General features: G+C 51.6%; 1 protein-coding gene across 1 annotated transcript; it reads right to left on the bottom strand.

The window, feature by feature from the left end:
• Positions 1 to 1,026: 1,026 nt before the first annotated feature.
• On the bottom strand, positions 1,027 to 18,593 carry XG (Xg glycoprotein (Xg blood group)). The gene is made up of 6 exons (XM_047765663.1): positions 18,195 to 18,593; positions 6,643 to 6,684; positions 5,893 to 5,916; positions 3,691 to 3,753; positions 2,798 to 2,860; positions 1,027 to 1,178 (listed from the first exon to the last, which is right to left on the bottom strand). The coding sequence occupies exons 1-6, from the start codon at positions 18,253 to 18,255 to the stop codon at positions 1,027 to 1,029; spliced, it is 405 nt and encodes a 134-aa protein (XP_047621619.1). The 5' UTR covers positions 18,256 to 18,593.
• Between the last annotated feature and the right edge of the window lie 7,488 nt (positions 18,594 to 26,081).

Genomic DNA, 26,081 nt, shown 5'->3' with positions numbered 1-26,081 from the left:
CAACACTGGATCCCTTAACCCACTGCACCAGGCTGGGGGATTGAACCCAAGCCTCCACAGTGACCCAAACCACTGCAGTCGGATTCTTACCTCACTGCACCACAGCAAGAATTCTGAGTTTTAATCTCTAATACGGAAAATATGGATATTTATAAATATCTAAAAATTTTCCATTTTAATTTGTAACAGCATATATGGATATTGATAAGCTACCTAAACAAAAGTTCTTTGGGTTTGTCATTAGTTTTTCCAAGGGTCAAGGACTCTAGTGACCAAGCTGTTTGAGGACTTCTGCCACATGGTATAAATTAGGTTGCCTTTATGCTACAGTAAGAGCAACCCCATTTCCAAATGGCTAAAATATAAAGATAAGTAGCTTGTAAGGGGAATTCCTGAGGTTCAGGGCATGTGGATTGAGGGTAATTTGAGGGTTGAATGTAGGTCTATTTGTGGCCAGGTTCTCTGTGTCTTGCGACCCTGCCCTTCGCAGGGCATTCACCAGCTTCACTCATAGCAGATGATGGCTGCAGTAGCTCCAGCCATCACAGCTTCACCCACTAATATCTGGAGGCCCTATTAAGACCATTTCCTCCCTGTTTTACTCTTTTAAGTGAAGATCTCCAAGTTCCGGTTGTGGCTCAATGGATGAAGAAGCCACCATAGTCTCCATGAGGACGCAAGTTTGATCCCTGGCCTCTCTCAGTGGGTAAGGATCCGGTGTTGCCATGAGCTGTGGTGTAGGTCACAGATGTGGCTTGGATCTGATGTTGCTGTGGTTGTGATGTAGTCTGGCCGTTGCAGGTTTGATTCAACCTATATAGCCTGGGAACTTCCATATGCCATTGGTATGGCCATAAAAAGAAGAAAAGAGAGAGAAGAAAGAAACAAAAAAAAAAAGAAAGAAAGAAAGAAAGAAGAAAGAAAGAAAGAAAGAAAGAAGAAGAAAGATTAAAGCTGAGTCCGAGCTTGAAAACAAAGGCTGGAAAGCAACCCGCTTGGGAACACGGGAGCTGCCGGAGCCCTGAGTCACAAGGGGTTACCTCCCAGGCCTGGGGCTTGCCCCCCGACCCACCCCCCACCCACCAGGATGGGTGAGTCGCTCTGGTCCAGTGACTCATCTTGCAGGAGGCCTGGCATCAAAATGCCTTGGAGCCGCACAGGAAAGAAGCCCTTGGCCCCTGTTTAAGGCACGTGCCCCAAACAGTCTGCAGGGAGGAAACTTCTCACCCCGCATTTCCACCCTCACCTCATAGAGGAACAGGGCTCCACTGGACAGTAACTTGTTAGAAAGGCTGGGAGGAGTATTTGCAAGAAAGGAAAGCTGGGATGTTGGAACTGAAGGAAACAAAATGAAACATAGTGACTTCATCATCCTCCAACGATGGCTGTTAGTGTCCTGTGTTGCTGTTCAAGGCAACAGCTTCTTACAACCTCACTTCTTACTATCAAGACACCCCCACCTGCCAAGGAGATGAGCTTCCACCCATCGCAAGGCTTCCAGAAAGCTTCCGAAAGCCCTTGCCTGGGTCAGCATCACCAGGCACTTCTGCCTGGTCCGATTTTAGGTCTTTAGAGTTGTTGGATTGCTTGGGACTTTATGGACTATTGGCCAAGAGACACATATATTTTTTTCTTTTTAGGGCTGCACCTGCGGCATATGGAAGTTTCCAGGCTGCGGGATGAATCCAAGCTGCTGCTGCCACAGCAACACCAGATCCGAGATGCATCTGTGACCTGAACCACAGCTTGCAGCAACGCCGGATCCTGAACCCACTGTGCGAGGTCAGGGATCGAACCCGCATCCTCACAGACGCTCAGTCGGATTTTTTTTTTTGTCTTTGTTGTTGTTGTTGCTATTTCTTGGGCTGTTCCCGCGACATATGGAGGTTCCCAGGCTAGGGGTTGAATTGGAGCTGTAGCCACCGGCCTATGCCAGAGCCACAGCAACGCGGGATCCGAGCCGCGTCTGCAACCTACACGGCAGCTCACGGCAACACCGGATCGTTAACCCACTGAGCAAGGGCAGGGACCGAACCCGCAACCTCATGGTTCCTAGTCGGATTCGTTAACCACTGCGCCACGACGGGAACTCCTCAGTCGGATTCTTAACCTGTTGAGCCACACCAGGAACTTCATCCTCCCACCTTTTTTTTTTAAAAAAAGAAATTTATGGGAGCAGTGCGTGCCAAGTTTTTTTAAACAGCAAGAAACAGGATAGGAGTTCCTATCGTGGCACAGCGGAAATGAATCCAACAAGGAACCATGAGGTTGTGGGTTCCATCCCTGGCCTTGCTCAGTGGGTTAAGGATCTGGTGCTGCTGCGAGCTGTGGTGTAGGTCGCAGATGTGGCTCAGATCCGGCATTGCTGTGGCTGTGGTGTTGGCCGGCAGCTATAGCTCCAATTCGACCCCTAGCCTGGGAACCTCCATGTGCTGCAGGTGCAGCCCTAAAAAGACAAACAAACAAACAAAACCGCCCCAAAAACACAAAACACAAAGAAACAGGATAAAGGATAGCACATGCACAGTGCAAGTGGGCTTTCTGGCATATGGGACGTTATCAGAAATGCTGGAAACAGCGAGAAAAATAGTATGTCCTCTAGTGTGATTAAAATGCCATCGCAACAATGTACCAGCTACACCATACAGAGCATTGCCTGAGTGTCTGAGCAACGAGGAAATAAAATAATCGGCATCGATGCACCTGCTCCCAGATGAAAACTCCTAGTTGGGGAAAAAAAAAAAAAAAAGAAGGAGGTTTCATCAGAACCAATTTTGACATGAGTGAGCACTCTTACCTCCGCTGTTGCCAGGATGTCCCGGCTGGGGGGGATAGGGCGGCTTCGGCCTCGGGTAGATGTCTGTGTTTGGAAGAGAAAAACGTCCCTCCATGAGAAGCAGCCTCCAAAACAAAACCATCACTGTGATGGTAGGTTTCCCATTTTATTCACAGATGCTGGTCACAGGGTTACAAGTGACGACCGACCCGCTAAAAATCACTTTGCAGCTAGAAATAAAGCCTCGGTCGCAAGGACCTCCTGTGTGGCAAGCACAGGGCACTCTACTCAAGAGAGTGTAAAAACCTATATGGGAAAAGAGCCTGAAAAGGAAGGGGTGTGTGTGTGTGTGTGTGTGTGTGTGTGTATGCACCACTGTTTCACTTTGCCGTACGCCTGAAATCAACACAACTTTGCAAGTCAGCCCTACTCTGATAAATTCTCTTTAAAAAACTCAAAATTTAGGCGTTTCCATTGCGGCTGAGTGGTAATGAACCTGACTGGCATCCAGGAGGATGGGCCTCCGTCAGTGGGTTAAGGATCCGGCATTGCCGGGAGCTTCGGTGTAGGTCACAGATGGGGTTTGGATCCCAAGTGGCTGTGGCTGTGACATAGGCTGGCAGCTGTAGTTCTGATTTGACCCCTAGCTTGGGAGCCTCCATATGCCCGCAGGCGTGGCCCTAAAATGCAACAAACAAACAAACAAACAAACAACCTCCCCAAAAAAAACAAAAACAAAAAAAACGTCTATCACAATAATGCACCATGTCCAATATTGTCTGAGTCTCTGAGCAACGAGGAAATACAAAAATCGGCATCGATGCACCTGCTCCCAGATGAAAACTCTTTTAGTTAAATAAGTAAATAAATAAATAAAGGAAGAAGGAGATGTTGAAATGAGTGAGCACTCTTACCTCCGCTGTTGCCAGGATGTCCCGGCTGGGGGGGATAGGGCGGCTTCGGCCTCGGGTAGATGCCTGTGTTTGGAAGAGAAAAACGTCCCTCCATGAGAAGCAGCCTCCAAAACAAAACCATCACTGTGATGGTAGGTTTCCCATTTGATTCACAGATGCTGGTCACAGGGTTACAGGTGACGACCGACCCGCTAAAAGTCACTTTGCAGCTAGAAATAAAGCCTCGGTCGCAAGGACCTCCTGTGTGGCAAGCACAGGGCACTCTACTCAAGAGAGTGTAAAAACCTATATGGGAAAAGAGCCTGAAAAGGAAGGGGTGTGTGTGTGTGTGTGTCTGTGTGTATGCACCACTGTTTCACTTTGCCATAATCAACACAACTGAAATCAACACAACTTTGCAAGTCAGCCCTACGCCAATAAAGTTTTTCTAAAAAGTCAAAGTTTAGAACTTAAAGAAAAAAATACACACACACAACCATTTTTTCCTTGACGGTTCTTTTGTTGACACTGCTATGCAACGCCATTTGATTCTCGTTAGTATTTCTCTCCATCTTTCCCCAAACATTATTTTCACCTTGTTTTGTAGCCTATAACTAATTTAAAAGTGCTTTTTCTAACGCCTGTCTTTTAACAGTCACTAAATCATTTTACCTCGACAGTAATTAGTTATCCCAACTAGTTTATTTTTTTCCCTTGTTTTCTTTTTTAAAAAGTGGTTTCCCTTATTTAGTTAATCAAAATTACTGTATTCTGCGTCTAATCAAGTTTCTTTTATTCTTCATTTGTCTCTGCTTACCTAGGTGTATTTTTTTATGAACTCTATTCTTCCTTTAATCAGGTTTGTTCTTCATTTTTTTCTATTTACATAATCAAGGGTACTTTACTCTTCATTTCGTCAGCTTTATTCTTCATGTAATCAGGTTTATTTTATTCTTTATTTTTCTCTGTTTAATTAATCAACTTTATTGTTCATTTAAACAAATGTACCTCAGCCACTATGGACAACAGTATGGAGGTGCCTTAGAAAACTATGCATAGAACTACCATAGGACCCAGCAACCCCACTCTTGGGCATATACCCAGACAAAACGTTCCTTGAAAAACACACATGCACCTGCATGTTCATTGCAACCCTATTCACAATAGCCAAGACATGGAAACAACCCACATGTCCATTGACAGATGATTGGATGAAGAAGATATGGTCCATATACACAATGGAATACTACTCAGCCATAAAAAAGAACAAAATAATGCCATTTGCAGCAACAGGGATGGAACTAGAGACTCTCATACTAAGTGAAGTCAGTCAGAAAGAGAAAGACAGATACCATATGATATCACTTGTATCTGGAGTCTAATATATGGCACAAATGAACCTTTCCACAGAAAAGAAAATCATGGACATGGAGAACAGACTTGTGGTTGCCAAGGGGGAGGGGAAGAGGGAGGGACTGGGAATTGGAGATTAATAGATGCAAACGATTGCCTTTGGACCGGAGAAGCAATGCGATCCTGCTGCATAGCCCTGGGAACTATATCTGGTCACTTATGATGGAGCAGGATGGAGGATAATGTGAGAAAAAGAATGTTATATGTATGTGTGACTGGGTCACCTTGCTGTACAGTAGAAAATGGACAGGACACTGTAAATCAGCTCTCATGGAAAAAATAAAAATCATTATACAAAAATAAAAAATAAAAAAATGTACCTTCGTCTTCATTTAATCAAGTTTGCTTTATTCTTCATTGTTCTCTCCTGAACGAAGGCAGGAATTACATACAATAAACTCGAGTGTGTGTGTTTCTCCTGGAATGCTTGTGTTCAGGTCTCTCGGGTCTTGAAGGAGTAGACTTGCTGGGTTATCAGGAAATTCTGTATGTAACGTTCAGAGGAACCGCCAGACTGCGTTCGGCTGTGTCTCCACCTCTCCCATCCCCTCCAGTAACACACAAAGGGTCCCACGGGTGTCCGCATCCCTGCCAACACTTGTTATCTTCCACCGTTTGCTTCTAGCCGGCGCAGGAGGAATGCTGCCTCGCAGTGACCTTGTTTGCATTTCCGCAAGGACCACGGCTCCCTTTACCATCTGCCCATCCTCCGCCTGCTCCAGGAGCCTCTAAACACCCTCAGACATCCCTTCAAATACACCAGCTCCCGGCTACAGCCTCACTTTTGCCCGGGCAGGTATCGCCACTCACCTGAGCTCGGCTTCTTGGTGGGCTCTGGGGACAAAAAGAAAACAGAACATTCAATAAGCAGCCAGGATTGGTGTGCAGCGCAGAGAAAGCATCGTTCATGCCCTAATTAAAAAATGAAGGCGTTTCTTTGTGGCGCAACAGGCTAAGGATCTGGTGTTTGTCACTCAGCCGCTCAGGTGGTGGCTGTGGCGCGGGTTCGATCCCTGGCCCAGCACCATGCTGCAGGCATGGCAAAAAAAAAGAAAAGAAAATTTCAAGGCACAAACATGTGATAGGAGCACATCTCCATCGTGTATTCAGGGGCAAAAAAGGACCAAAACTCCCTTAACAGGTATGCCCCCTGGTGTCCCCTGGAGCTATGCGGGGAATTAGGGTGTGAGGGGCAGAGATTTCCTGAGTGGTCCGTTCAGCTCATTAGGAAATAAGTTTCAGCAAAGCTTTGCAGGAGGCAGTGGAGCGAAGTTTGGGACACAGGCCAGGTGATCGACTTGGCAGAGAGCAGCCAGGACAGGTGGTAGCCATAAAAGCCACTTGCGTTATGCTCAGAGCCCTGGCGGGGGACCACAGACCTGGGATGCAAGACTGAGCCCGCACCTGAGCATCCTTAGGATGGGGGGTTAGGGTCCATCTCCAGCAACAGGAGCTCTCAGGGCCCGGAGTTCGCAATCCTGACCCCACCCAAGCAACACACAGCAGTTCCCGCCTCCCCCCGCCCCCGCCTCCGCCCCCCGCAGACACGCGAGCACCTACCGGGGTCGTCGAGAGCATCCGCCAAATCAAAGTCGCCTTGACCTGTGGGAACACGCAGCGTGTCAGTCGCAGCAAGGTGGCTTGGTCCGAGCCCCTGGCGCCTGCGCCCACCCCCTGCCCTTTGCCCCCGGCTGCCCTGACGTTGCCCCGCCCCAGGGCAAAGGTCAAGGCCACCCACTTGAACTCAGCAGGGGCCAATCAACGCCCACAGCCCGCCCCCAGACACACCCTCCCCGTGGCTTTGGCAAACCAACCCCTTGGCTTTCCTGGCAAGCCGACGCCCGGGCCCGAAAAGATCTCGGAAGGAAAATGCCTGCATGTCTGTCTTTTTTTATTTTATGGAAGCGTCGCTGATTTACATATGGTGTGAGCCGCAGGTGGGCAGCAAAGGGGTTCAGTCACACATATCCATTTTTTTCAGGTCCTTTTCTTGGATAGGTTATTAAAAGACATAGCAAACAGTTCCCTGTGTAGTAGGTCCTTGTTAATTTTATATGTAAGAGTGTATATCTGGGAAGTTCCCCTCGTGGCTCAGTGGTTAGCGAATCCGACTAGGAACAATAAGGTTGCGGGTTCGATCCCTGGCCTCGCTCAGTGGGTTAAGGATCCGGCATTGCCATGAGCTGTGGTGTAGGTTGCAGATGAGGCTCGGATCCTACGTTGCTGTGGCTCTGGTGTAGGCTGATGGCTACATCTCCGATTGGACCCCTAGCCTGGGAACCTCCATATGCCGTGGGAGTAGCCCAAGAAATGGCAAAAAAGACCAAAAAACAGAGTGTATATCTGCTAACTCCAGACTCCTAACTGATCCCCTCTCCCCCTCGGCAAGCACAGGTCTGATCTCTACGGCTGTGAGTCTGTTTCTGTTCTGCAGACAGGCTCATTTGTGCCGTATGTTAGATTCCGCCTGTGGGTGAGCTCACGTTTGCCTTTCTCGGTCTGATTTCCTTCACTTAGTGTGAGCATCTCCAGGGCCACCCATGTGGCTGCGGGCGGCATCGTTTCCGTCTTTTTTCCGGCATCCCCGTCTTCAAGAGGAGGGAGAAGATCCTACCGTCTCTGCGGCCACAAGCAACATGCGTAGATGTGTTGAGAAGCCAGGGAGCCCACTCATTCTGCAAACGTCTGTGAGGGATGGTTCTCGGGGTACACTGTTGGGTGCTGAGGATATGACCTTGAAGGACCTGAACTCCGCCTCCTGGTTCTTTAGGGACGAGACACACGTGAATACCCCTAAAGGTGGGGACAGCGTGCAGCAGGGAGCACAGGGCAGGGGCGGCAGGTCTACCTCTTGTGTGAGCAGACCTGGAGGTCTGTCTGGAGGAGGTGCCGTGGGAGCCATTTGAAGATGGTTTCCTCACCAGGAGGCGTGAATGCAAATTGGATTGAGGACCAGACCCAAACTGGCCGCTCCCTCTCTGTGATATCCTGCCAGCCTTACCCAAACATTTCAAACCAGGTCCCCCCCTCCCAGTGCTCAGAAATTCTGCCAACCCAGGCATGTTTTTCCTTTATCATTATTATGATTTTTTTCTACTCTTTAGGGCTGCACCCGTGGCATATGGAGGTTCCCAGGCTAGGGGTCGAATGGGAGCTACAGCCGCCGGCCTACACCACAGCCACAGCAACGCCGGATCTGAGCCACATCGGTGACATACACCACAGCTCACGGCAATGCCGAGTCCTTGACACACTGAGCGAGGCCAGGGATCAAACCTGCGTTCTCACGGATGCTAGCTGGGGTCTTAACCTGCTGGGTCACAACGGGAACTCCCTGAAGATACTATAAGGAAGTCTGGGATCTGGAGGGGGGCTGACTCTGTTTTCCTGTTTTCTTACTGGTTCTACCCAGGGAAAGGGAGTTGGGGGGGTGGTTGGGAGTGACGGCTTTGGGGGTGATGAGACTGTTTGGGAATCTGTGGTGGTGATGGTTATACCACCTTGGGAATATACTGCAAAAAAAGTCTCTAAACCATTAGCTTTCAAAGGTTAACAGGTGGCCTTTAGAAAGAGGAATCAGGCAGGCACCTGCTGTGTGTCGAGTCCCAGTGCAAGCATCTTCAGGCCACACGGCGATGCTGGCGTCCCCACCCTGCACGTGCCCCAGCCGAGGGACCTGGGTTTCCGGGAGCTTAAGGGCAACATCAGGTGTTACACCTGGATCCCCCAGGAGCCCCCATCCCAGCCCGGGTACCAGAAGGATGCTGGGCAGGAACGGGGGACTCTGTGACCCTAGACCCTGGGGGTCCCCCCACCCCAAGTGGGCCTGAAAGGTAGGTTGGACCCGTCGGGCCTGGGCTCTGAGAAGCCACACGGCAGTCTCTGAGGCTGCTGGTCAGGGCACTCGGCCCCCAGCGGGTCCATCCTTTTTCGGGAAACAAGCTGGCCCCTCTGTGCTCTGGGTCGTCATCCAGGACCTGGGGATGGGAAGCGGCCGTGGCGCATAGATTCCAAGGACACGCCTCCCAGGGGTGTGGCTGACTCTCAGACCCATTCAGAGGGACAGACACGGGTACAGCCCCCACCCCATCCTCACAGCGCCCCGGCAGCTGCAGAATTGGCCTTCCAATCGCCTCCGGGTTGATTTATAGATGCCGCAGGGGCCGCCCCAGGAGGTCCAGGGTCCCGGCCACACCCAACAATCGCCTCCAACCAGCGCGTCTGCTCCCGGCTCTGAGATGATGAAAGCCTCTGTAATCTGTCTCCTCTTGGCCTCTCCCACATCCCTCGCCCCAGGGGTGGGCAGCACTTGGGCCCCGTCCCCAGGGATGAGGGAGCCCTGCCAGGCCTGCCCCCAGCCCGTTAGGAGCCCCCGTCCCTTTCGGGAAGCCTCCTTCCCTGCAGAGAGGCTTCTGATGCATGAGGACAGGTCGCGGAGGAAGCTGACCCCGGCTGTCACCGGTGGGGGCACTCCTGGTGCCTCCTGAGCGTGACGCAGAGCAGAAGGCTGCCCCTCCCCCACCCCGGCGCGGACACCATCCCGTGCAGCGGGCGAGGCTGGCATGGCCTGGGCCCCCTCTGCTCGCCAGGGGCGTTTCCGCTAAAACGCATCCCAGCCCCTCCGGGAACAGTCTGGCTGGGAACCTCACTCGGATTGAAGATGCTGGTTGATGGGGTTCCCTCTCAGGGGACATGGAGGGGACCTTGCAGCTCTCAGGACAAGTTGCTTCCATGAGCTTTATGTTCCACCCAGAGCGAAACCGAGCACGGCCCTGTGGGGCTCCTGGACGCAAAAGCCTATGTCCCCTCTTGCTTGTCGGGAAACCGGCCTCATTTATTCAGCCTCCTAGACGTTTCCCGGAGTGCAGACAGCGGCTAATCGGGAAAGAGAGGGGACGCCGAGACCAGGGAGGGGCCGTCAAGACACAACCCTGCACAAATCAACTCTACTTTTTAAAAACATCAACGATACTTTTATGCAAACGCTTGCACTTGGCGTGGATACGCCATGAGATCCTGCTGCACGGCACGGACCTGCATCCAGTCCCTGAGGAAAGAACACGCTGGAGGATAAGGTGAGAAGGAGAATATATATCCATCTGACGGGGTCGCTGTGTGGTACAGTGGAAACTGACCCCACTGCCAAGCAAGCATAATGGAAAGAATAAAAATCCAAAAAATAAATAATCCCCTCTTTTAAAAAAAATCAACGATAATTTTCAAAAAAACTATACAAAAGGAAAAAGAAAAAGAAATAACCGTGCAGCCTGGGGGCAGGTCATGGTTCCTCCTCAAGGGATACACAGAACAATAATCTGATTTTTTCCAAAGAACTGAAGCCGCCATCAAATGCAAATATTTTTTTTGTCTTTTGTCTTTTTAGGGCCAAACCCATGGCATATGGAGGTTCCCAAGCTAGGGGTCGAATCAGAGCTACAGCTGCAGGTCTACACCACAGCCACAGCCACAGCAACGCCAGACCCAAGCCGCGTCTGTGACCTAAACCACAGGTCATGGCAACACCGGATCCTTAACCCATGGAGCGAGGCCAGGGATCGAACCCGCAACCTCATGGTTCCTAGTTGGATTCATTTTCGCTGTGCCACGACGGGAACTCCCAAATGCAAGATGTTAATGAAGCCTTCTTCATTCCAAAAGAAAGATCATCAGAACATTTCTGCGAGCCCCGAAACACCAGCTTTGGAGAAGAATGCACACTCGCGGGTACCCAGTTCCTCCTCAGTGACCTTAATTTCCACTCCCAAACCATAAAAGCATCATCTATTCTCTCCCAAGGGGCGGGGGTGGGGGGGGAACACACAGCCTTAAAGGCATCAGCCTGCTGGGACCCTCCTTTCCCTGGCAAAGCGATCAAGCTATTTTTTCTCTTTTGCCCAAAACTCTGTCTCTGCGTTTCTCCTCGGCCCCCGGAGACAGAGGCCGACTTTCGGCAACCAGAGCACAAGATGAGGCTTGGAACCTCCGCTCCGTTTCTCATGTGCTCTGTTTAGCCAGCTCAGTGGTTTTTAATCAGTCCCGCATGTTCTGGGATCTGTAAACACCAGGACAGGAAGCAGCCCTCTGTGTGTTTCTGGAGTCAGAATGCTGCCCCCACTGCTGGCATCCCAGGGACATGGGTTTAAAAGAACTCGAGCTGCTGGGTGATTCGTCTCAGCATCCTACGCAAGACTCCTTACCACCACCACCCCCAGAAGGCTATGTCGGAGGGATTTTTTTTTTTTTTTGGTCTTTTTAGGGCCCCACCCATGGCATATGGGGTTTCCCAGGCTACGGGTCTAATTGGAGCTGTAGCTGTCAGCCTACATCAGAACCACAGCAACGCCAGATCCGAGCCGCATCTGCGACCTACATCACAGCTCACGGCAATGCTAGATCCTTAACCCATGGAGCAAGGCCAGGGATCGAACCCGCAACCTCATGGTTCCTAGTCGGATTCGTTTCCACTGCACCACAATGACGGGAACTCCGGAGGGATTTTTAAAACCGCCCGAGTGGCGCTTGGAGGAATGCTGTTATCTCTCTAGACACCACGCACCTCCCAGGGCAAAAACTACAAGACGCCAAGACTCAAAGATGCTCCTGAGTGGAGTCTGCCTTTCGGACTCACCAGCCAACAGACAAAGGGCTTTATTTTTTATTTTTATTATTATTATTTTTTCCCCAAAGCAAACAGAAGAGCTATTTTGGACTCTTGCTAACACAGCACCGAGGCTGATACTTTGCAAGAGAAAAAAAGCCCACCCACCCACCACACCTCCACGGGGATCACGGAATAGACACATGTCCAAGCTGCCAGTGACTAACCCCTGAATGCTTACTGACTTGCATCTGAAGGAGAAAATCAGCCCCAGGCTAGCTGGGAGACCGGGGGGGGGGGGGGGGGGGGGGGGGGCGGGGGGGGAGGCGCTGTGCAGGATGAGAGGAAGACGTGATTCCCGTCTAAAGCCCTGGCACCCGTTACAGCCATTTCCAGGAGACCAGATCATCGCTGATTTTAATTATCCTTGAGTGGGTCCATCAGACACACAAGGCACCCCTCACAGGCAGACAGGATCTGAGATTTCATTATTCCAACCAGTGTCCTTGGATCGCTGACCCGTTTGGGAACAGCTGCCCTTGAAGACAACTGTTTTTCACTTCTTTCTTTCTTTCTTTTTTCTTTCTTTCTTTTTTTGCTGTCTTTATAGGGCTGTACCCACGGCGTATGGAGGTTCCCAGGCTGGGGGTCCAATTGGAGCTACAGCGGCTGGCCTACACCACAGCCACAGCAACGTGGGATCCGAGCCGCGTCTGCAACCTACACCGCAGCTCACGGCCACACAAGATCCTTAACCCACCGAGTGAGCAAGGCCAGGGATCCAACCGTGACCTCATGGTTCCTAGTGGGATTCGTTTCCGCTGCGCCACGACGGGAACTCCTTTTTCATTTCTTGATGTAGGCTTTCACGAGTTCCCTGAAGTGTGGGTTAATTTCAACTCATTCTCCCGGGCTCAGCTGTCACAGATTAAGCCACTTCGTGAGCCATCCATCTGCAGGACATCTTGCTTTTGAGGTCTTGCGCCAAGGGACTACAACCAAGCTGCAGCAGCAACTCCCAGAAAACAAATCCTGACTTCCTTCCAGGCACATTCCAAGTTCCCCCTTTGCCTCTGGTTCGACTGTCTTTAACAAACCTATGATTTAAAAATACATGCATGTGTCCAGAAAGCATAGGATGGCGTCTCTTTCCCAGGATGGCGAGAGTCTCGGAGCGGAGAAAGGGAAGCCTTTGCCTGGGGAAGCAGCTCAGGTTGAAGAGAGCTCAAGGGGGAATTGCTCTCAGCAGGTCTGGTGTGTGGTTGGCGGAGTTCAAACTCCTCCTCCTGGAACAGCTGGATGAGCACACCCAGAGTTTCTAGTTTCTCCTGATGTTTTGGTTTCCAGCAGGTCGGCAGGGCTCTTCACAAAGACAGCTCAGCTCTCACCCTGCACAGCTCAAGGTGAACGTCCAGACAGTGGGTGATGGACACGCCCCGAGACTCCTCCTTGACCTCAGCCCCTGGGAGCCGCCCAGCCTCGCCCCAGAAGGTCCAGCAGGGGTCCCGGACCCCCAAGGGCCCTTCTGGCACATCGCAGGTGGAGGCCCTCTGCACCAGCTCCCGGAATCCCCAGGAAGAGAAATACCGGGTCACAACGGGGGAAGACATGGTGACCTGCCAAAAAAAGGCAAGATATCTGCTGCGGAACGAGCCCTTGAGAAAAACTCTGCCGACTGTCTTGCGAGGCTTCGTTGGATGGCGTGTCCTAAACCAGCCTTCCTAGAGCGATCCCTTGGCACACGAGGGACACAGAGACATTTCTGCGTCAGGCTTAGGTGGGTCCAGGACGAGGCAGGTTTCACCAGCTCCTGGGAGACTTTGTGGCTGCAGATCCGTGCACCTCACTTTGCAGGAAAAGACCTCTTGTCTCGGCTCTGGGGGCTCCCATAACAAGATTCCGCCAACTGGGCAGCTCGAAACGACAGACTGGATTTCGCCTTGTCCTGCAGACCGGAATCCGAGGTCCAGGTGTGGGCAGGGCTGGTCCCTTCCGAGGCCTGTCTCCTGTGTCCATTTCTGCTGTCCAGCAAAGTGACCCCGTCATAGGGTATATCCATTGCCTTTCTCGTATTCTCTTCCATCCTGGTCCATCCCAAGAGACTGGACAGAGTTCCCTGTGCGGGACAGCAGGACCGCATGGCTGATCCATTCTCAGTGTCACAATTTGCATCTACAAACCCCAAACTCCCCATCCAGCCCACTCCCTCCCCCTCCTCCTTGGCAACCCCAAGTCTGTTCTCCGTGTCTGTGGGTCTGTTTCTGTTCTGCAGAGAGGATCGTTGGTCCATATTTTAGATGCCACATAGAATTGATATCATATGGTGTTTGTCTTTCTCTTTCTGACTGACTTCACTTACAGAATTTCTAGTTTCATCCATATGGTTATAAGTGGCATTATTTTGTTCTTTTTTATGGCTGAGTAGTATTCCATTGTGTATATGGACCACATCTTCTTTATCCATTTATCTGTCAATGGATATTTAAGTTTGTTTCCACGTCTTGGCTGTTATGAATAGTGAATATAGGGGTACATGTATCTTTTTTGGCTTTTTTTTTTTTTTTTTTTTTTTGCTGCGCCTGCTGCATATGAAAGTTCTCAGGCTGCAGCTACTGGTTTACACCCCAGCCACAGCAACACCAGATCCGAGCCACGTCTGCCACCTACAGCACAGCTCACGGCAACGCCGGATCCTTAACCCACTGAGCGAGGCCAGGGATCCAACCTGAGTCCTCATGGGTACCAGTCAGGTTCTTTCCAGTGAGCCACAGAGGGAACTCCCTGTATCTTTTTGAAGCATAATTTTGCCTGGATATAGGTCCAGGAGTGGGGCTGCTGGATCATAGGGTAGCTCTGCTTTTAGTTTTTTAAGGAACCTCCATCCTGTTCTCCACAGTGGGTGTACCAATTTTACTTTCCCATCAGCAGTGAAGGAGGCTTCCCTTTTCTCCACACCCTCTCCAGCAGCTGTTATTTGTAGACGTCCTAACGACGGCCATTCTGGACAAGGGCAGTTTTCATGCCCGTTTGTGGGGTAACTTCCCCATGCATAGATTGGTTAGATCAAAGGGTGTTTCGGGGGCCATGAGGAAGGATGCACAATCAAGAGAGGCTCAGCTGAGGGACTTGGGGGGAAGCCAGCTTAGGCTGGAGTCTCGTGGCATCTAGCCGGCTGGCTTGTTGTCTCGGGCAAGCACCACGCCCTTCTCCTATGAGCATTCTCTGAAGCAAAACACAAACAGCCTGCATGGCCAACTGCAGCAACCAGCCTAAAAGACCTCACCCAGCACCTGACCGACCTCCACTCCCCGGGAACCACGACGTACGTACGGGTGTTAAAAACTAGAGCAAACATCACCCTCAGTTTTTATTACAGTCGGACCTCCAGATGAGCCATTCGGCATCTGCACAGGCAACCAACGGCGGGTCGAAAAGAGTGAACATTTTCTTAACGGCCACGCCCTCAGCATCTGGAACTTCTGGGGCCAGGGATCGAATCCGAGCAGCTGCTTGGATCTGCATTGCAGCCTCGGCAATGCCGGATCCTTCGCCCGCTGCACCGTGGTGGGAACGCCAAAGAGACTGATTTTTTTTTTTTTAATCCAGAGAGTCCCCCCATGCAAAACTAGAATTTGCCACATCCTGGCAACTATTCAAGAGCACTTAGCGGTGTGTGGTATAGAAAGCCCCCTCGAGGTGATTTAAGGTCTATAGGAAGGTCTGCGTGCATTGCACGCAAACACGATGTCATTTTATGGAAGGGACTCGAGCAGCTGTGGATTTGGGTACCCAAGGAGGTCCGGACCGAATCCTGCTCACATACCGAGGGATGCCTGTATTTTTTCAGTCTGCAGGTGGAAAAGCGGTTGTATTTAAAAGCACACGGATTTTTAGTCTTGTCTGATAAGAGAAGGTGGAACAGATGCGGAAAGGAATTTCAGAGCCAGTGTAAAATATAGATACAGGAAAATGTTAATATATATATATATACAGGATACAATGTACATATATTGGGAAAGGAAACATTAGGATATACATATACATATGCAACATAAACTATGTATATATTTCTGTGTTATGTATACCTATGTTATAGATAGATGATAGATAGAAACAGATGGATAGATAATAGAATATATGTGATGGATGATAGATGATAAAAAGATAAGATGGATGGATATATAGTTGATAGACAGAGGGTTAGCTAGATAGATACATAGATAGATAAACATTTTTGCCTCAACAGAGAAAACACTACAAGCAGCCCCTTGGAATTCCCACTGCTCTTTCGATCAGCTTTTAGCAGATGTGGTCCAGTCTCACGTTCCTTCGAACCCTCCAGATCTGACAGCGAAAGCTAATTAAATGCACTGGAAAGTTGAAGCCGCCAAATTATAAACCCCTATGCCTCCGGAATCTCACCCTATTGTTGTCATTTTATTTTACACGCACAGTTTAATCACCGGGGCAATGGTCTGCTCGATGCTCAACCATAAGGATGGTGTGGTTTTCGGGAGCCTCTGGTCCACGCATCTCGACGGCTTTGCAGACTCTTCAGGGGCCCTTGAGAACTCACTCAGTCTGACGGCGGGTGGTGATTGGGGCTGGGGGGACTGTCTACCCTTTTACCTAAGTACCTGGAGCCTGCTCATCTGGGTCACCCAGCATCATCTCGAGCCAGGGCTCCCTCTCTTCCTGGTCCCTCTGCAACCCCACCCACCCACCCGTGCATTTTTGCAGGAATCTGACCTCAGACAAATGATGGAACCTCTCTGGGCCTCTGTGTACCCACCCATAAAACGGCGTCCAGCACGGCACCCCCAGCAGAACCTAGAGGAAGTGAGTCGGTCATCAAAAGAATGCGGCGGGAACTCCCTCATCAAAAGAATGCACTCGGGGAGCTCCCATCATGGCGCAGCGCAAATGAATCCGACTAGGATCCATGAGGATGCGGGTTCGATCCCTGGCCTCGCTCAGTGGGTTAAAGATCCGGCGTTGCCGTGAGCTGTAGTGTAGGTTGTAGATGCGGCTCGGATCCTGCGTTGGTGTGGCTGTGGTGCAGGCTGGCTGCTGCAGCTCTGATTTGACTCCTAGCCTGGGAATCTCCATATGCCGTGAGTGCGGTCCTAAAAAGAAAAGGGGAAAAAAAAAAAAAAAAAGAACTCGGCAACATCGGCTGGGCTGATTTTTCTCCCTCCTGCAGCACATCTGTTACCCCACATCACGATGTTGGAAGGAATCCGATCCCCAATGCTTCTCCAAGGACCCCTGTACTGTGCATTGTAGGGGTGAGTAGTCCCAGGCCATGGGTTAACCCATAGTTCTCCCTGCAGAGAAACAAACGCTCAGACAGACGGTTGTGTTTTGCTGGCTTGGCCGCTGGGAAAACCAGAGCTGAAAAACCAGAAAACCAAAGTGCGGTCCCCTCGCTTCATGAAGCCCTGTGGTGAGTTCAGGGACCAACATCTCCCTGCAAAGAGACTGCGTGACCCCCACGCCAGGAAGATGCAGGGCACCGTGGATTCAGGGAAGGCCCTGGGGGAGGTGCCAGGATCTGTCACCAAACCCCACCTGGCCCTAAACAGCCATCCTCAAACAGGACCAACAGGAAATGCCACGCCAGTGACCTTGGCATCCAATCTTCATTCCTAACCTACCTTGCTCCTCACTCTTCAATACCTCGCAGTCTTTCATCCCTGAGAATTTTAATATGAAAAGGACCAAAGGAGCTTTTCCGATTGATGGCTGTTCCAACCTACACTTCACGGGTTAATGACAGCTTCTCAACGAGGTCCCGCCCTGTCCCCGTTCAACAAACCACAATCCTGGCATCCTGACAACAGCCTGGATTAAACTTTGCAGCGTAAACAATTCCGACGCTTTTTCTTTGCTACCCGGAGAAAGAGGGAAAAACATGAAAACATCTGAAGGGAGGTGGCCCTTGGGCAAAGCCCCTCGGGTGAGCCGTTCCCAAAACCAAGTCCTGACTCAGCTCTGCTCTCGCCATCCGAAAACACTGAACCAATATTTTATTTTATTTTATTTTCCAGTCGCGCCCACGGCAGGCGGAAGTTCCCGGGGCGAGGGTCGAACCCGAGCCACAGCAGCGACAACTGCCCAATCCTTAATTCGCGGAGCTTCCCGGGGGGAAATCCAGAACTAACATTTTAGCTCTAAAACAGGAACTGAAATCCCAACACGCCCCAGCCACGAGGTTCCCTTTTTCCAAGGGTGACACACCCAGCGATCAAAAGCAGGAAGCGCTCCCCCCCTCCCCGCCCCCCGCGCAAGGGCTGTGAGCCCCCACCCAACATGTCTGGGTCCAGTGCCCAGATTCCAAATGGGCCCCGTCCCTTCTCCCATCACGGACCTCAGCCTTGTCTCTTTTTTTCTCCCAGCCTGGAGGGTCCCGCGCTTTCCCCAGCAGAAGTCCTTTGGGAAGCGGCGCTTGAAAGCGACCAGAGAGAAATGCACATCCACGCACCCAGCTGTCCCCCCGCCGAGCCCCCCTCACCTCGGCCGCGCATCAGGAGACACAGGAACGAGAGCCCGAAGAGGCCCCGCCACCTCGCCATCCTCCGTGCTGAGTCCTCCGTCCTCGGAGGATCCCGCGGATGCTCTGACTTCTGCCGTCCCGCCCCGCAACGTCTCCAGGCGGAAAGTGTGAACCAAACTGCGCTCTCTTGCTGGAGTCCAACGGGCTCCGCGCCCAGTTCCAACCCCCAGAGCCGCGAGCCCCGTGGGGCGAGTGCCTGCACGCCCAAGGCCGTCCCGGGGAGCCGGCTCCCAGGATGATGGGGCAACAGGCGGCCGCCCAGCGCCAATGAGCATCCGGGGCTTGGGGAAGCCGGCACACCTGCTTGGCAGCTCCGCTCCCCGCGGGCGAGGGAGGTGCAGCAAGATGACAGGCGCCAGCCCTGCGCGCAGGCGGACACTCCCCGCCACCCCCACCCGGGTCCTCCCCAGCAACCCTCCTGCAGGGCGGCACCAGCCCCAGGGTTGGGCCATGGCCAAGGGCAGCGCAGGGCCCCACTTTAATCTCCGCTTCTGCAAGTTCAGATCCTGTACCCTTAGAGTCGTGTGGTGTCCTGGGACCTCACTTAGGTGTGTGGGTGGCGGGGCCATCAGTCTGGGCAGGGAGGTTGGGTCCTTGCAAAGATCAGGGCATAGACCCAGGAGTAATGTCCACTTCTGCAGGGAGCAGACCCTGTCCCTTTAAAGAGCCACGCCAGGTCCTGGGACCTCACTTGGGTTTGTGGGCAGGGAGGTTGGTGTCAGGGACGCACGTTTCACCTGTCTTCTACCTGAGCCGGGTAACAAGGGCATGGACACACCAGGATGATAAAGTCTTGAGCTTCCGCCTTGCTCTGAGGATGGGATATCAGAGGAGCTCATGCATTCACTCAACAAACATTTGGTGTGCACCTGTTCTGAGCCAGGGGCGGGCTATAAGGACCGAAACGCTGGTCACAGAGGAGGAGACCATTGCAGCTCAGGGTTGCATGGTGTTGGGGGAGACGCAGGGGGCCCTGGGGCGCTTGGGAGCTTCTGCCTTCACCTTGATCAGACAGGCTTGCGGTGAGGGTCACAGCCCCCTGCTGATTTTAAAGGCTGGGGAGGGAGGGAACAGGAGGAGAGGAACGAAGAGCGGGGCTGGGTGGGGGGCGGGCAGAGGCCCAGGGCTGCTGTGGGGTCAACTCCAGGGGATGCTGGGAACGTTGCCAAGAGCTAGGGGGCTGAATGTGGGTGTCACTCCCCGCCCCCAATTTGTGTGGTGAAGCTGGAACCCCCAGGGGATGGTGTTGGGAGGTGGGGTCTTTGGGAGGTGATGAGGGCTACGTGAGGTCATGAGGGTGGGGCCCCGTGATGGGTTTAGGGTCCTTGTAAGAAAAGATATAAAGGTCTCTGCACGGATCTGAGGACACCGGGGAGGGACCAGCCCTGCCCACACCTGGGTCTTGGACTCCAGCCTCCAGAACCGGGGTATCCAGTGGGGACCACCCCAAAGCACGAAGGTGCCCGCTATAACTCATCCTCTGGACTTTGAAGAGAAGTCAATATTACTTTTTTTTTTTTTAATCTTCTTGCTTTTTAGGGCAGAACCCACGGCACAGTGAAGTTCCCAGGCTAGGGGTCGAATCAGAGCTGCAGCTGCAGGTCTACCCCGCAGCCACAGCCAGGTGGGATCCAAGCAATGCCAGATCCTTAACCCACTCAGCAAGGCCGGGGATTGAACCTGTGTCCCTCATGGATACTAGTCAGGTTCTTAGCCTGCTGAGCCACAGTGGGAACTCCTCGCCTTGTTTCTGAGTCAAGTATGAATAAGCGCATGTCCATCCAACAGCCCCCAAGAGAGAAGTCATGATATTTCCTGCGTCCTGGAAATTATGTTTTCTCCACCCAGCTGTTTTTTGTCCCTGGAGTGGGGCGGTGTCGGGTTAGCATTTGCATAACTGACAGGGAGACCCAGACCAGAGCTTCGTGCGCCATCTGGTGGATGATGGGCGGGCCTCGGTACGAACTGTCATCTGCCCTATTTTTGTGGGTATTTCGTATGCCAACCCCACCCTCCCACAGCCCCCAGCCCAATTTGAGAGACTCCAGGCGATGCTTCCTTCCACCGGGTCTCGTTTGGCTCCGTAAGAGAGCACGATTCACAGTGGACGGGGAGGGGCTCTGTTGAAGGTTACCTTAAAGTGTCCCTTCTCCCTCAGCCCCAGGAAGGAAGGAACCACCCCGGAGACGGTTCCCTGTCCTGGGCTGAATCCTGTCCTGCTAAAATCCATACATGGAAGCCCTGACCCCCCAGGACCTCTGGATGGGGCTGTGTTAGGAGACGGTTCTTTCAAGAGGGGATGGAGGTACATGAGGTCCTGAGAAGGGGGTCCCGATCCCCCAGGACGGGGGTCCTTAGATGAAGAGGAGGTCAGAACACAGACACGCACAGAGGGACGGCTCTGTGAGGACATGGGGAGGAGACGGCCGTTGTCACACCCAGGAGAGAGGCCTCGGGAGGGACCCGCCCTGCCCGCCCCTGGGGCTCAGGCTCCAGCCTCCAGGAACCGGGGGTGGGGGGGCGGACATCGTGTCTCTTGTGGAAGCCACCCCGTCGTCTAGGGTATTTATTATGGCAGCTAAGCTAACTCATGCAGCCCCCACCAGACGCCCAGAGAGGACCACGTATAAACCACTTTCCACCTGCTGCCTCGGTCTCCTTGATGGCCACGTCCTGTGATTTGGAGGCTACAGGGAGGCTTACGAGGCTGGAGTCCTCACCTCCAGCCATGAGGACTCAAGGTTGCCGTGACACACGATTAAAAAGAAACATATCCAGGAGTTCCCGTCTTGGCTCAGTGGTTAAGGAATCCGACTAGGAACCATGAGGGTGCAGGTTCGATCCCTGGCCTTGCTCCGTGGGTTAAGGATCTGGCATTGACGTGAGCTGGGGTGTAGGTTTCAGATGCGACTCGGATCCTGCGTTGCTGTGGCTCTGGCGTAGGCCGGCGGCTACAGCTCTGATTCGACCCCTAGCCTGGGAACCTCCATATGCCGCAGAAGTGACCCAAGAAATGGCAAAAAGACAAAAAAGACAAAGAAGACAAAAAAAGAAAGAAAGAAACGTATCCAGAGAGAAGTATGACTCAAAAAGATACATGCACCCCACTGTTCATGGCAGCACTAAATACAATAGCCAAGACATGGAAACAACCTAAATATCCCTGGACAGAGGGGTGGGTAAAGAAGACATGGTATATATGCATAATGGAATACTACGCAGCCATAAAAAATGAAACCATGGCATTTGCAGCCACATGGATGGCCCCAGAAATTATCATGCTGCGTGAAGCTAGTCAGACAGTGAGACACCCACAACATATGCTATCCCTTTCATGTGGCCTCTAACGAAAGGACACAGTGAACTTCTTTGCAGAACAGATGCTGACGCAGAGATGTTGAGAAACTGATGGTTTTCAAAGGTGACAGCTTGGGGGCAGGGGGAGGGGCTGGGCGTTTGGGATGGAACTGCTGTGACATTGGGCTGTGATGATTAGCGTACCACTATAAATGTCATAAAATGCACTGAGTTCAAAAAAATAAAAAGAAGCAAACAGAAAACCCCTTATCTGCCCTTCAGGTCCACCGAGGTGTTTGGGAAATCCCAAACCAGGAAATCTCAGATCTTTGAGTGGAGGAGTTCCCTGCTGGCCTAGCGGTTAAGGATCTGGCATGATCACTGCTGTAGCATGGATTCAAACCCTGGCCCAGGAACTTTCAGGGGTGGCCCAAAAAATATATTTGTTGAGCTGAGGCCTGAAGAGTGAGCATCACTGGAGGAAAAGGGAGAATATTCTTGAGGTAGGAGTGGACACATGTGCTCCTGGGTTGGGGCTGGGTCCCCTGGGGAGGAAATGCCAGGGGCAATGCTGGGGTTTGAGTTTGCTAGTTCTGCTCTACAGGGAGCAGGGAGGAGGGCGAGATTCTCCTTTTAATCAGAGGACAGCCATTCTATGGGAAGACAAACCCCCAGGGGCCTCGGACATGGTTACAGATGGGGGCAACCTTTTATTGCTTTTGGCTGAGCCCAGGGCATGCATAATTTCCCTGGGCCAGAGATCAACCCCGAGCTGCAGCCCCGACCTGAGCCCTAGCAGTGACAACACTGGATCCTTTACTCACTGAGCCACCAGGAAGCTCCCATTTGTAGAGTTTTTGATGAGCAGGGTGACCCTCCATTCAAGGACAGTGTCCTCCTGAGAGACAGAAGAGGAGACACAGACACAGAGGAGAAGCCACGTGAAGATGGAGGCAGAGACGGGAGGGAGGCGGCCACCCGCCCAGGGCCGCCTGGAGCCCCCAGAAGCTGGAAGAGGCAGGAGGGACCCTCCCCTGGAGCCTCTGGAGCGAGAGTGGCCCTGGCACCCCTTGACCTCAGATGTCTGGTCCCCAGGGTGGGGGAGGATGGAGGGCTGTGGATTTAAGTCCCCAGTTTGTGGTCACCTGTTACAGCCACAGGACACGCACGTGGCTCCCCTTCTTGGAAAGGAAGAAAAAGTCCACTGATAAAGTGAACGCATTTTTCTTCTAGCACAGAAATAGCCCCCTCGCTGGCCCCCGAAACGCTTCCACTAGGCTCTCATTGCCAGAGCACCAGTGACCCATCTCATGCATCAGCACGCTTCTCCAGAACTACCCACGGGTCTCTTCCGAGCAGGTTTTCTCCCCCTGCCTCTGATCCGGATTCGGATCAGACACGATTGCATGTTTCTGAGATGGCGTTGGAGCTGAAGGCAAGCCCTTTCCCAAGGGGCCGCCCGGTCTCGCGGATCTCCTGAGCCGCAGGAAAAACGCCTTCTTATTCAGAGCCATCCCGGGAACACAGTCCCAGGCGGTCCCGCGGCCACCGAGAGGCAGAGAATGATGAGGAGCTGAAGTCAAAGCAGGGCCGTCCCACGAGATGCCCGCTACCGTCCTGGTACTTGGCCAGGGCTCCGGGACGACTCCGTTGCCTGCAAGATGGCACGTGAAGCCATTGCCAGCTCTGCATGCCCCCCCCCCCGACACCCCAAGAACCTGGAGGCAATGCCGCAAATCCCTAGGAGTCACATTCAAGCTCCAGCCCATTTCAGGAAACGTCCCCCTGCATTGTCTCATTCAGACTTTGTTCCACCAAAAAAAAAAAAAAAAAAAAAAGCACAGTCTGCTGATGGAGGCCGCTGCTTTTTCCAAATGTCACAAAGTCTATTATTATGATTGCTGTGGTTATTATGGTGCCTGGAGGGTTGGGGCCTCATTTATCCAAATACCCCTGGATGAACCCTTCCAAGCCGCCCCCTCCAAGCAGTGAAGAAGAACAAAGAATTTACTGGCAAAAGGTCCGATTCTTTCTGATATACAGAATACGTGCAGGAGAGACAAAAATGCAGGAATCCTGGCTGGGAACGCAGGGTGGACTTGCCCACACAGGCTGGTTTGCTGCCAAACAGACCTAAAAGGAGAAGCGAAACCCAACATCTCCCACCTTTGGGGGAAGCCTCAAAAATGTGTGTGCCCTGGAGTTCCCGTTGTGGCTCAGTGGTGAACGAATCCGACTGGGAACCATGGGGTTGCGGGTTCGATCCCTGGCCTTGCTCGGTGGGTTGAGGATCTGGTGTTGCCGTGAGCTGTGGCGTAGGTCCCAGATGCGGCTCGGATCCCGAGTTGCTGTGGCTCTGGTGTAGGCTGGCGGCTGCAGCTCTGATTGGACCCCTAGCCTGGGAGCCTCCAGGTGCCACAGGAGCGGCCCTAGAAAAGGCAAAAAGACAAAAAAAAAAGTGTGCGTTTCTCTTGATGGTTTGTGGTGTTTTGGTTTTGTTTTCCCTGTAAGATGCTGATGAAGGTATAAATAGCTTAGACAGCTTGTCTTCGGGCACATAGGTGCGTGCCTGCGTGTGTGTGTGTGTGTGTGTGTGTGTGTGTGTTTGTAGCCAAACCCTTTAACGAAAACCACATGTAAAATCCTAAACGGCACGTGCAGTTGTCAAGGCAAACAGGGGTGTCGCTGGAAACGAGCTTCCTTTCAACTTCCCCGCCATTCAAAATGAGCCTCAGACACAGACGGCAATCCATGAACTGCAGAGCTGGGCTCCCTTGGAGTTCCCGTGGTGGCTCTGCGGGTAAAGAGCCTGACAAAGCATCCACAACGATCCCTGGCCTCGCTCAGTGGGTGAAGGGCCTGGGGTTGCTGTGAGCTGTGGCATAGGTGGCAGACGCGGCTCCACTCTGGCGTTGCTGTGGCTGTGGTGTAGACGTGCCACTGCAGCTCCAGTGGAACCCCTAGCCTGGGAACCTCCATGTGCCGCGGGTATGGCCCTCAAAAGCAAAAAGGAATAAAAGCAGGAGAACTTCGGTTGGAAGAAAAGGAGGAATAAGGCAGAAAAAAAGATGGGCAGGAGGGAGAAATCGCGTAACTGCCACACAGGTTGAGCTCTGGATGGTGACACGGTCCACTTTCATTGTGTTCTTCATACTTTCGTAAGTCTTCAAAGTATTTTTATAATGAACGTGCATTGCTTATAAGGGGGGAAAAAGCTATTTCAGAAAACGTGACGATGGCTACTTTGTTGGGAATTTAGGGGGAATCACGCTCTCACTCCTGGGAACAATCCCCGTGACTCCATCAGTAAAGCGGGGACTTTGCGGCTGAGCTAGTAGAGGACGTATGAGTATTTTCATGAGGTCCATTGCTTTTGTTTTTTAAATAAAACTGAATTTGGCCCTTAAAAAAAAAAAAAAGGAGCAGGAGACCCATCAGCAGGTGGCCCTCGACCCAGGGGACCCACCTGAGGCCGGAGCTGAGCCCGACCACCTGTGGACGAGCACGTCCGGCTGAACCCGGGCACCTGTCAGCAGATGAATGATGGATGCAAGGGTTTGCTGTCAGGCATGGGTGTTGGGAGAGCGGTCCTTGGAAATCCTTGTGCATGGACAACAGGTGCAAAACAGCCCCCTCTGAGCCCTCCATGCCTGACCCTGCAAGACGGAGATGCGGGCAGAAGTATTTTAGGTGTTCAGGCAGGTGTTACCAAGCTTCTTCTGTAAAGGACCCAATAGGAAGGAAAAGAATAAGGAAATATTTCCTCCCCTGGGACGTCCAGGAATGTCGTGGGTGATGTCAAGTGCACTGCAAATCACTGTGGAAAACGTGGATTATTTAACCATTTAATAATTATTTCACATTCTTCCATGGCAGGTTTTTGTTTTTGTTTTTAAAAAGCTATGTATCAAGGAATATCTTCCTCATTCCCGACACCAGCAGGCGTTCCTAGGGGATCAAATATTTTAATTAAGAAAACATTTAACGTGGTAGAAGACAAAAGATTAAAAAAAAAAATACCAGTGCGGTTGATGCCTTTCTAGGCATGACAGCAAGCCCCCACACCATCAACCAGACTCCAATAAAATTTATTTTTAAAAATTAAAAAAGTATAAATAGAAATAGTTCTAGTTTTTAAATAAAAAGATTCTATTTGTAAAAAAAAAATACCACTCACTAGCTTCAGTGCATAAAAATAATAAAAACAGAACAGGATGGAATACGAGAAAAAGAATGTATATATATGACTGGGTCACTTTGCTGTACAGCAGAAATTGACTATTGCACATCAGCTATAATAAAAAAATTTTTTTAAAGTGAATGGGGAAAAACACCACTTCAGAATCAAAAGGTGAAGCATAAAGTGAAAAAGTTTATTTGCTACCTACTTCACCATCAAATCTTTGACATGTAAAGAGTTCCTACAAATCAACAAGAAAAGGACCAATAAAACACTAAAAAATGGATAAAAGGTATGTATCCACTTCTCCCAGAAATGGAAACCAAATAGGTCTTACACATGCACAGATTCTCAAACTGATTTGTGTT

Source organism: Phacochoerus africanus, chromosome X (genome assembly GCF_016906955.1).
Source record: "Phacochoerus africanus isolate WHEZ1 chromosome X, ROS_Pafr_v1, whole genome shotgun sequence".
Lineage (NCBI taxonomy): Eukaryota > Metazoa > Chordata > Mammalia > Artiodactyla > Suidae > Phacochoerus > Phacochoerus africanus.
This window is presented reverse-complemented; position numbering and strand designations above follow the sequence as displayed.